The 12,496-nt window shown below is 31.5% G+C and overlaps 1 protein-coding gene across 1 annotated transcript; it reads right to left on the bottom strand.

Moving 5' to 3' along the window:
* Window positions 1-80: 80 nt before the first annotated feature.
* Window positions 81-10,881, bottom strand: LOC132757826 (very low-density lipoprotein receptor-like). The gene is made up of 15 exons (XM_060749268.1): window positions 10,727-10,881; window positions 10,129-10,275; window positions 9,064-9,195; window positions 6,802-6,930; window positions 6,195-6,311; window positions 5,714-5,980; window positions 5,380-5,496; window positions 5,018-5,149; window positions 4,665-4,682; window positions 2,802-3,234; window positions 2,400-2,639; window positions 1,733-1,857; window positions 1,307-1,588; window positions 331-609; window positions 81-148 (listed from the first exon to the last, which is right to left on the bottom strand). The coding sequence occupies exons 1-15, from the start codon at window positions 10,797-10,799 to the stop codon at window positions 81-83; spliced, it is 2,559 nt and encodes an 852-aa protein (XP_060605251.1). The 5' UTR covers window positions 10,800-10,881.
* Between the last annotated feature and the right edge of the window lie 1,615 nt (window positions 10,882-12,496).

The raw sequence follows: 12,496 nt of genomic DNA, 5'->3' as shown, positions 1-12,496 counted from the left end.
TATTACTTACAACACAGTATTAATAATGATGTATAACAATCAACATGATTGACAGCCAAATAGCAAGCAATTCCACCCAATCACCCGTTTCCTTCGTGCTCCTCAGCATACCACACAGTTGATGTTCCTGGTACGACAGTGTAACCCCCTGCAAGGAAATGTATCACATGTCAGTTGACTCATCATATGCATTTCAAATGAGGATATCAATAATAAGATTGGATTATCTATATACAGCAGAGGGTGCTTTTCAATGAAGAAGACAAAAAGTTATATCAAAATGTAAAAGCCATACATCAAAAGTTTTGTGACAGTGAAGCTGTTACTCACCTTTGGTAGTTTGAATGGGTTTCTTTGTTTCACTTGGTGTCTTTGTTGTAACATCAGGTTTGTGTGTGGTTTCGCCAGGTTTCTGTGTGGTATCAGGTACTTTGGTTGCTGGTTTGGGAGTAACTTGTGCAGCAGTACAAGATCTCTTGTCATTATTAAGATTTTGGTTATCAGCACAAACACATGACACAGTAGCATTCTTTGTGACCTTAGCTGCTGGCAAACACATGTACTCACACTGAGCATTTCTACATAATGCCTTTGCTTGCTCCTTAAAATCTGTCAAAGAGACATAAAAATATATCAATGTAAATTTTTATCTGTATTACAATACATCAATTTAGTCTGAAAGTATTATTTAAATTTGTTTTAATAATTATTTTTAATTATTTTTTTTTTTTTTTTTAAATTATTTATTTACTATTTATTTAAAGGGATACTAATGGCAAATATATGACAAAATATTAAATTTACCATATTTACTTAACTTACGCTAAAATGAAGTTTAAAAAGTGATTAAAAGTCCCTGCATGTTTTTCGTCTGTATAAATACTTTATAATGTGAGTTTAAAACCTAAATAAGTCTACATATGTTGAATGAAATGACGACGCAGAAAGAACTAATGAGTAGTTTTAAAACAAGTCATTTTGACAATTACAATCCCTAGAAGTTAACAAAACAAATATTGTAGATATTGTAAGATTAAAACAAGCCTAAGTCGCTCATTTGACAGGTTCTTTTACGTTTTTATAGTTCACGGTGATAACTATGGTGAAATCTAAATGCTGTAACTTGACCCGCGTGGGTCAGGTTAGGAAACCAACATTTTTTTCTTTATATGGAAAAAATTTTTGTTCCAAGGACTGCTTAGTCTATTCATTTCGATGACATTTATAGAATATTGGATAAAAAATTAAAATCTAAAATATGAAAATTTTGACTGTGTCTCCCTTTAATGATTTTATCTGTTCTTACCTCGAACTTGTCTGAGCTCATGATACACCTTGATGTCCATCACTGAATATGAACCAAGTGATAATGTCTTAGGATTTCTACCAGTAACCTTGTGGATAGAACGGATGGAGTTAGTATGCCAGTCTGTCCAGTACAGAGAATCTTCAAACACAGAGATGGAGAATGGTCGTCTAATCTCAGAAGAGTCCACTAGAACATGGCGCTGGTCACTTCCATCCATGTTAGCAGTTCCAATCTTGTGAAGTTTTGAATCAATCCAATATATACGCTTCCCGATGTAATCTGGAAAAGAGAAAATTCATTCTGTATAAATCTGTTAAACACTCCTCTGTCATAAATGCCTACCTCTAAATTACAATACACAAAAGTATAATTCTTATAAATTCACAGAAAAATGCAGGAGTTGTTTGATAAATAAAGCCTTACCAATAGTAAGACCGTTTGGCCACTGTAAGTCATCACCACCTTCGACAATAGTTTTCCTGTTTTCACCATTCATACCACATCTCTCAATCTTGGGTTCATGTCCCCAATCTGTCCAGTACATATATCTACAAAATAAGATAATTCAAATTGTTAATTAATAACAGGATACTTTATAATCCACTTTATCACATAAACCACGGCACAGGAGTGTAATAAAGCCATTTAATAAAAACGGTATTACACTAGACGCTATTACACTAGTGTAATAACACTTTGACGTCACGTCATTTGCGCTATAAACATAGCGTTAAAGCGCGCTAATGTTAGCGTTACACTTCTAGGCGCGTCAAACAAAAATGACTCTTGATAACAGTTTACCGTTCTTATTTTATATATTTGATAAATAGAATATTATATTCGTGTAGATTCAATGCTAAATTTATTGAACTCGTTGAATAAAACAATATTATGCTCGCCAGAGGCTCGCATAATATGATTTTATTCAACTCTTTCAATAAATTTAGTATTAAACCTACACTCATTCAATATCCTCTATATGTTGTATAAATCCTATTGCAAATAACAATACTTGTCATAAACATTAAAATCTGACAAGAAAACTAACATTTATACACATTATAGGTAAAACAATAACCTTTTAACTTACCCATTTTCTGGATCCACACATATAGCTCTTGGATCATCAAGATCTTCAGAAATCAATGTCTTAGATTTGTCACCAGCATAAGTTGCAACGCTGATGGTATTAGATCCAGTGTCTGTCCAGTAGAAATTCTTGTTAAGCCAATCTACAGCTATACCATCAGTGGAAAAGGGATCTCCTTTTATATTACTTATCACTGCCTGGATATCATTAGCAAGTACTGCATCACCACCAACCTTAGCTCTGTAAAAATAAGTAAATATATCTGTAAAATACTTTACACAACTACCTATGTTATATTCTTCTAGTGTCCCTTTAGACGATTTACTTAAGAAAGAAAAGAAAACATCCAGGTGTCCACAATGTTATTGCAAAGGAAATAAGAAATTCAAAGTAATTATATACCTCATTATTTTTTCAGTTCCACCATCTGTCCAGAACATCAGGCCATCTTCATAATCAATATCTAAAGCAATGCTGTTAGTTGTTTCTTCTACAATTATCTCCATGTATCTAGAGTCTGTTCTCAATCTACGGATATCCCTACGGTTTGCATAGTACAACCACGCTTGTTCACCATCGGCCCGACAGAAGTAGTGCCTCTGAAGAGTGTAGCCAGGATTACAATCACATTTATATCCACCACGAGTGTTGATGCAAATCTGAGAACAAAGACCCGGCTCTTCACATTCATCAATGTCTTTACATAACTGCTCATCTTCCACCCATCTATATCCACTATCACATTCACATATAGCTTGAAATGTGTTATTGTGAAATGCTTTTCTAACACAATGCGAGTCATGAGTGCAATTATGATTCAGGCATGGGTTTCGTTCTGAAAACAAAAAAAAGTTCCATGAACATTTAGTAATGCAAGCAGATATATTTAAACTAAATAATACAGATAGGAATTCAAACTTGAATTCTATTTTTTCAATCATTAAATCTCAGTATTTTCTAAAAGGATTCAGTTAGATGAAATATGATTGTAAATGTGATATACATGTATTAAGCTCATTAATGTACGATTTATTTTAAAATATTGTTTTCATTAATTCAATTTTACAATCCAAGATAGATTTGAAGTATCTGTCAAGTCATCCCAATATGCAAATAACTTTTAAATGAGAACATTATAAGTAGAACAAATGAACAACAAAAGCTTTTACATTATCAAATTATTATATTAAAACATTGGTAATTCCAAATTTAATGAATATTTCATTTATTGTTTGTTTTACATTTAAAATAGTCCATTCCTTGAATTACACACAATTATCTAGTGTTATTTGATACATGAATTTTGTATAATGAAGGTTTTCTGGTTTGTTAGTTAATATATTATCTCAGCCAAGGAGAATACAGTAACTTTAAGGGCTTAAAATAAACCTTTGGTAAACACAACAAATATAAATGAACATGTGGATTCTTCTCTTTATCACTTCAAACTAGCAAGAATTCATTTTCAAAATTTCTTTTTAGAACAAAAAAGATTTCAAAATTCATATATGATGTCTACATGCCAATAAAAAAGTAACAGAAAGTTAATATTTTCAATACACCAGTACTATTTTCAGACATTCAATAAACAAAAATGCTATAAAAATTTCAATGCATCAAAAAACAATAAAGAAGCAAAATATATCTAAATACTATCTAATGAAAGCAAACAGCGTTTAATACTTGGCATTTTCCAATATAGACTGATAACAATGTAAAAAGCAAATTTCTTTTTTTAAATCACAAATTGAAACATATTAAAGTGCACTATCATACTAGTATTATCTATTATTTTTGGCATCAGTTAACCAAGGACCAGATGATGGCAATGAATATTGTACAAACATCTTCATCTCCATATAATTCTTTCCCCTAATATAATTCTTTATCATTTACTTAATTCATGTGTTTTTTCCCCAAATCTAAACAACATAAATGCCAATCTATAAACATTTGAAAATAAGTATAAATATAAAAAATGCAATTAGATACTTTTTAATGCAAAAAAAAGAAGAAGACAAAAAAAAACCCAAAAAACAAGATTTAAAATAGAAGAATTTAATTTCATGCCATTCAGAGAACAATCATTCATATTACATGGATTTAACTATCAACAAAAATAGGTAGTCACAATGGACAACAACAGAAAAGTAAAATAAGGATATGAAAATGTTTGTACTTCACACAAAGAATTTAAGCATGCACAGAAATTATGAGACACAATATACTATAAAGGGAATGACACTTGTATAGGCAGAATCATACCAGGTAAATCCTCTTTGGCTATAAATAAAACAAAACTGAGTGAAAATATCATGATACCCATGATAGATGTTAATATGAAATCTAAAATGACAGTTTGTAGGTTAATAAATATGGGTGAAACGGTGAAGCGTGTTATTAAAATCTGCAGATGATGCAACTGTCCTCTACCCATGAAACATTATGGCCGTTGAGCAATACATGTATTTCTTGCGAAAAAAAAGGGGGAAAAAAAGAAGAGAAAAATGATCAATAGATGAAAAATGGGAATTATATATAAGTATATCAATCAAATTTAATGTGGAAAACAGTAAAACCCACCACACAAAAAAACAATGTTTTGTAGAAAAACTTACTATGACAAAGAAAAGGGTCCTCATCTTCTCTACGCTGACAGTCATTTTTACCATCACAAACTTTATGCTCCGGAATACAGAATGAGCCATCTCCATTACAATCAAATTCATCTATTTCATCACATGTTCTCGCTACCACAAAATAAAAGGGACAAATACAAGCAGATTTCCAAAACTTGCTAATAATTTTCAAAAATCCATGAAATTCCCATGTACATGAAAGTGTTAAATATTAAGTAATTTACATAATGACAACATTTTCATGAAAATCTATAGCATAAAACATATGCATCAATTAACAAGCAGGTATATTAACTTTCGTATCATAACATTTACTGGTATATATCATTAATTAAACTTACTACATTCTTTTTCATCAGATCCTTCTAAGCAGTCCTCATTCCCATCACATTTCAAGCTATTTGATATGCAAACATGGTTTTCACACATAAACTGATCATCTCTGCATGTGTAATTACCTGAAATGTCCAAAAGAAAAACATTTTTCAGAAATCAAAGTATATCCATGTACAAAATATGCCAAAATTATTATTTTCAAATTAAAAGAATCCTTTTAGGAAAAGTAAACTGGATGCCTAAAATGATTTAAAATAATTTATGGAATGAAATTAAATGTTGAATATCTTAATCAACCGGATAAATACAATCTTTGAACGAGTCTGTGTATGTACTTACAATTTTTGCCTTCATCAGAGCTATCAGTACAGTCCGGATCACCATCACACTGCCATGACTTGTGTATACATTCCCCAGATGTGAGACACTTGAATTCTGATGTTGGATTGCAGACTTCTGGTTCTTCTGAGTGAGTGTGACTGTGTGTACAATTGCTAGTTTCATCTGTGTGATCACCACAATCAAAGTCACCATCACATTTCCATTTGATATCAATACATCTTGATTTATCATCACATTTGAATTCATCACTTGTGCATACTTTCTCTATAAAAGAAGACATAATGTAAAGTATTCTGAAATAAATTATCTCCAGCAAGTTAAGTAAACAACTGCCAAATACCGAATAAAAACGAAACAGTTGTAGCCAACAATACATGTACATTCAGTCCTCAATTCTACAAAGTTTAAGAAGCAACAACACTAAAGTTTATCACTTTACACAATAATGAAAGATATATTAAAGACTTGAAGTACAAACCTCCACAATTTTCCTCATCTGACATGTCTAAACAATCATGATCACCATCACAATGCCATGAACTTGAAATGCATCGGCCATCTTGACACATAAACATTTGTTCATCACAAGTTTTAGCTGAAATATTATAATAATTTCTGGAACTGTTTATACCACACTTTTAGATACAAATCAGGTACATTTATTCTTATTACTTATGATAAAAAAACAATAACTGTTTTTATCAAGAATCTCCATCAAGATTGAAGTAGCTCATTAAAATTTAATAGTAGCTTATCTGCTGGTGGTATAATCCAGGGCATACTTTTGGAAAAGGGGTCTCAAATTTAAAACAAACTTTTTACAAGTTCTTTAAAATAGAAAAGTAAAAAGCACTGGGAAATACTAATAAGACCTTAATTCAACACCATCATTTTTGTTCTTAATTCTATAGGAAATTTCAAAAGACTGGGGAATTTTGAGGACTAAACTTGGAAAAAAAGAGGTAGTTTCCTTGGGGAAGCAGCCTATATTCAGCCTCTACAAAGAAGGTTTTTTGGCCCTGTAATCACATGCAATGTTTATAAAAAAAACTATAACTGAACGTCTTAAAAGTAGGAAGTCTTACTGCAGTTCTGTTCATCAGCTCCATTTTCGCAATCTTCAACACCATCACACCTCCACTCATTGCTTACACAGTTGCCATCCCCACAGGAGAACTCGTTATGTGGACAAATCTCTGTGCTATTTCTTTTCTCTAAAAATTGAAGAAACCATATGTTTGAAATTTACAGAACTGTAATTTAATTAGCAATTTTTTGTACTGTATCTATGTTTGAATCTAACGAACACAAATACTATAAATAACACTTAGTTTTATTTAGTTCTTAAAGATATTTAAATAAATAGAACCATTTGACCATGGATATTACAACAAAAACAATAACAAAATGAAAAGACATAAGAAATTTCACCAGAAAGTAATATTATATCAGACAGAAATTTAGTGAAAACAATTTACATTGTATTTGGAAATACATGATGCCCTTATGTCATACAAAAAACAAACAAACACAAAACTCATAACTATCACATGATTTCTACAAAGAGGTAGAAATGCGTTAATAAATAAATGAAGTTCATCAGCTATGATAGGAAATACAAATAGATATATCAAATAATCAAATCAGTCCAAGTAGAACTTTGATAAACCCACTCAAGCATATTTTAACAGAGTGTAGTCTTACAGTCAGAACAGTGTTTTGAAGAAATAAAATGCACTTTGCGGAAGATGATTTATGTTTAAAATTAGATAGAGAGTAATATTGGATGTGTGATCTTATTTAGAATTGATTTACCAGTCCTCTTCAAGCGTTGCATGTCAGTCTATGCAAAAGACTTCAGAGTTTTACTGGACAGTAGGTCCTGTAAACTGAAAATTTTTACTGGACCAAACATGATTTTACTGGACCGAAAAAAAAAACCTGATTGGTATAGCATTTTGAGTCACTTGTTAAGTGTCAGCAGTCAAAAAATTTGTGTACAAAAAGAAAATTATATTATCAACGAAGTGAAGTTATCTTTTTTCACCGCAATCAAATTGTAAACATAAATATTGTTATACATGTATTCAATGGATTTTGCTATTTAAACTTTAATTCCATACAGACTATATATACTAGCAAAATGAGAGGGTAAATTTCAGCAACAGTCTGGCATATGTATGTAAACATAATTATATATATCGGTAATTTAGTTAAGTTGACAGATTTAATAATTGTTCAATGATTTTGGCACCTTCACAGTATAGTTTAATTTTTGTCAACATCTTGGACGATCTTTCATATCCGTTATTGGCTGCTAAACACCAGTTGAGCACATGTGTAATTTAGCATTACTCTAAGTCTGTGGATTAAAGACGTAAATTGTTTCAATTAATACACTGACACTTTCAACTGTGTAAACAAGCTAATAGTGGGTGACCTTTCACATCTGGGCCGCTTATGTAATTTACGCAGCCACTTATTGACTTTTAATTGTACTAGTTGTCGGATATTTTTATCTTACGTTGTTACATAAAAGTTTGCATTATGAGAATGCATAACAGTTGACAAGCATTGCATGAGCTTACATTATCTAATGACAACATTTTGAATTTAGGTAAATGATCAGCCTTTGCAAAATGTTGAATGTAAGGTTTTTATAAAAGTTAAAAACCTTAATTTTTTACCGGACCGTTGGGCCGTCAATACATATATTTTTATCGGACCTTCTGATTTTTTACCGGTCAGGGCCGACGGTCTTTCGGAAAGACTGGCATGTGCAGTTGGGCTGTAATTTTACAAGTCTCGTTAAATTAATCAATCAACAAGTATATTTGAAAAAATGAAGAAAGTAAAATTGTTTATCACCGAGTCTGTTCCTTTCAGTTATATAGTGTACAAATTAAAGATCTACTCTAAAACAATTTGCCACTACCAGTGTTTTTTTTTCACCAAAATATTCGGCGAAATTCTCCCTATTCCCCACTCAAAATAGTATGTTTTTTTCCCCCCTCAAAGCTGAAATTTCCCCCTATAATATGGCAGCCCAAGTTTGCCTGCAATAAATATCATTTTTTTGCAACTAACTGCCGAAAAATGCGTTATTTTATGCCTGTAAGACTTACTGTTAAGCAAGGTTTTTCATATAGGTAAGGGGAGCTACTCCTGGTATCCCAACAAGTTTATCATGTGACACATCAATATTTTAGATCCGTATAAAAATCCCCCTCCTATTGCATTTTTCCCCCTCCAATGGGCACCGACCCCCTTCCCCCAAAAGTGAAAAAAAACACTGACTACTGCAATTCTAATACATTTTCACTGACCATGGAGAGAGAAATACTCACCACAGAGTAACTTATCTTCATCTTCTCCTTCATCACAGTCAGGGTCATTATCACATTTCCATCGGTTAGGGATACATCTGCCAGTGGAATTTTTAGAACAACTAAATTCTTCTTCAGCACATGTCTTAGGAGCTGTAATTAAAGCATCTTTAAATTTAAAAAGATAGTTTTGAATCAATTGAATAAAATCATGTAAATTTATAAAAAAAAATATATTTTATCCATCAGTTCATTGTAACAAAAGCCACAATTCTGGGGCAATTTGCCAGGGTTTTGCCTCATCTATTTGCCTCCTCGTTGCTTGATGTTTTGCATCAAAATATTTGGCACATTTTTCTACAGCAGTGCTGAAATTAATGGAGTATCCAACTCCATCCTTTACTAGGTAATTGAAAATCAAGTGTTCCTGCTGGGTGTGACAAGATTGAGTGATTGGTGCATTCATTATAAGATTAAAGACTTTACTGACAATTTATGAATCTATGAATTCTATATGATCTATCATAGAAATGAAACCTTGTTAATCATTATCACTGAATCGCCAAAATAAGCACTGTTAAATTATTATTTTCGGTAAAAATGGAAGGACAACAACTAATAATGGACAAATAGTTTTAATTTTATTTTAACTAGTTCTGAGGCCTTTGATTCCAGTTCAAACTTTTAGATTTGGATAAACATCAAATATATCAAACAAATGTACAAAATCTTTTCAACAACGTTGTTACTATTGATCATACCAAACACTCCAGGTAGTATACACACCCTCGCTTTTGATTGGTTAAAGAGTCAGACCATCTAGTATAAGCCAATCAAAAACCAGACAGGCTATGACCGACATTTTTTACCGGCATAGGCATCTATAGTGTGTTTCATAATAAACGTAACTTGCCACACCCCCTTGTAAATAACGATGTAATAGAGCTAATTCTTGGTAAAAAAGACCAAATATATTAATATATGTCCAAATATATAAAATATGTAAACATGAGGTGGTAAAACACAAATAAATTTTACAGGATAGATCTATCATTGATATGCTAATAGAGCTCTAATTCAACTCACGACAACTTTGTTCATCAGATTCGTCACCATCGCCACAATCTGGGTCTGAATCACATTTCCAGCTAAGTGGAATGCATTTTCCAGTTTTCAAGCACTTCCAATGTCCAAATCGACAATTTCCATCTTCGGTTTCTGCATTATCCTCAGCTGTCAAAAAAGAAACAGACTATAAATGTGCTACCGATTTGAATGTCAACTTATTTTCAGAACGTTACGTGGAAAAACAATTGAATTTAGTAAAGAAACAGACCTCCATTCTGTTGAATAGCTCGTTACAACTTACAGTTACTTCGGCCTTAATGATGATTTCTTTAATTTGAAAATAGACGTGTCACTTGAGAGAAATGAAACCGGTCACACATGTGCAATATTGCTGTGGCAATAGACTTAATAGTAAATTTCTATTTCGAAATGACAACAAAAAATAATAATTAGTTGAAAACTATTTGATATACAAGAGCATGCCAAATTAAATAGAGCTACTGAGGTATTAAATTGAGCCAGAAAAATATTAATCTTGCATCATCATACACATCAATTTATTTTTCACTATTAAAAGCATGATAAAATTCCACTCAAAAATAGCAAAAAAGCTCACCTCTCGTAATAAAAATGCAACCAAACACTAATAATAGAAGAAACAATCCATAATTTTGTATAAAATCCTTCATTTTCAAATAAATATTTGGTTGTTTCACAAATGTCTAAAATACAAATAGATCTAACTTATATGTGACCAGCTTAGGTGAAACTCGCTGTAATATGCTCGTACTTTGTGTTGTTAGGAAAGACGTTCATCCAATGAAACGACTGGCGCCAACGCTGGGGTATTAGAAACTGGAATCGAGCGCTATTCCATTTACTTTCTTGCACGAGAATATCTTTCGAATTCAAGTCATATACAAATGCATATAAATGCACAGTATAATTTAAAGTAACTACTGAACGAAAGTTTATGTTTTAGAATATAAATACAGGTCTATTAGCTCCTGATTGAAATAATGTAATATAAAATAGAGTAAGTTTTATTTTAACGATTAGTGTAACAGCCATTGAATATTAATGACATCACCCCACATTCTACTCATCAGACAGAAAGGTCACTATGAAAAATACCCATTCATGACAATGACCAATGTAATTACGTGTAGAAAATACAATAAATAGACGTGAATAAGTGAATTCATTTTTTTGTTTTGTGTATTCACATTTTACACATACTACTACATAAAAATGATAAACCAATGTCATTAACGCAAGATATTAATTTACCACGTGCGCACGTGAGGAATTTATGTCGGAATTCTATTAGATCTAGCGCTGTGCAAATTTTGAAGTTCTCAGTACAGTATGTACAGTATATTGTACTTTAGAGTAGTTTGTCTTCATATTTGGACTGGACAAGAGATTAATAAAATTTTAAATGGCCATGATCGTCGTATTCAATTTAATGCACTTTGCTTAATTTGTCATAACATAACATTATTATTAATAAGAAGTTTAATGCTTGGACAAAAAAGAAAATCTATGACAAAACTGATATAACAAATTAAGCATAGAGTATCTTAACTTTGTTAATTACTATTAATATTAATTATAATGGGCATATTTGATTGATACTGGGACAAAAACAGCACATAATGATATAACAACATTGGCATTATAAATAATAAAAGCATGACCTTGATATGATCGTAATTTATGAGTGACCTTGACCTTTTAGGTCAATATAATAAAAAATTGAATTTTGCTTGATATTTTTTTTTATAATTAGCTTCATTTAGAGTTCATTATACCTTTGCCATAAAGCCATTTGCGGTCTCATACTTTAACACAAATACCTCTAGGACGCTCGATTTGACATTGAATCGAAAGTGATATTGTTAGTAAAGGTCAAATTATTGAACATCATTTCAAAGTTTATTTTTCTTTGATTGGCCTCAACATTGTAAATAATACTTGGATAGGACACAATTTGACCTTGACCTTTATTTGCCCTTGACAATAATGGTTTAATTTGTTATTGAATTTTGCTCGATTTGCTAAAACTTTGTCATTTATTGATGAATTTTAGACTTGGAATGAACACTCACATCAAAACCGCATGTTGAGTCTGAGAGTAATTCAAATATAACCTTAAACTATAGACATGTATAATCTTGACCTCAAGCTTTAGCTTAGATTGTCATGATATATCTATTTGCGGATTTGGTTTATACATGGACAAAAGAACGCTGGATGATAAGCCATTGACTTTCAGCAGGGTCAAATCATTTTAATTTGCTGTGTATGGGTAATGAATAGATTTAAAACTTCATAATTTCAAGAACGATCGCGCTTCGTCTTTCACAATCTGAAAAGGCACAGA

This window comes from Ruditapes philippinarum, unplaced genomic scaffold (assembly GCF_026571515.1).
Source record: "Ruditapes philippinarum isolate M1 unplaced genomic scaffold, ASM2657151v2 ctg252_1_1_1_1, whole genome shotgun sequence".
Classification (NCBI taxonomy): Eukaryota; Metazoa; Mollusca; class Bivalvia; order Venerida; family Veneridae; genus Ruditapes; species Ruditapes philippinarum.
Note: the sequence above shows the minus strand (reverse complement) of the source record. Positions and strands in the feature narration are given on the sequence as shown.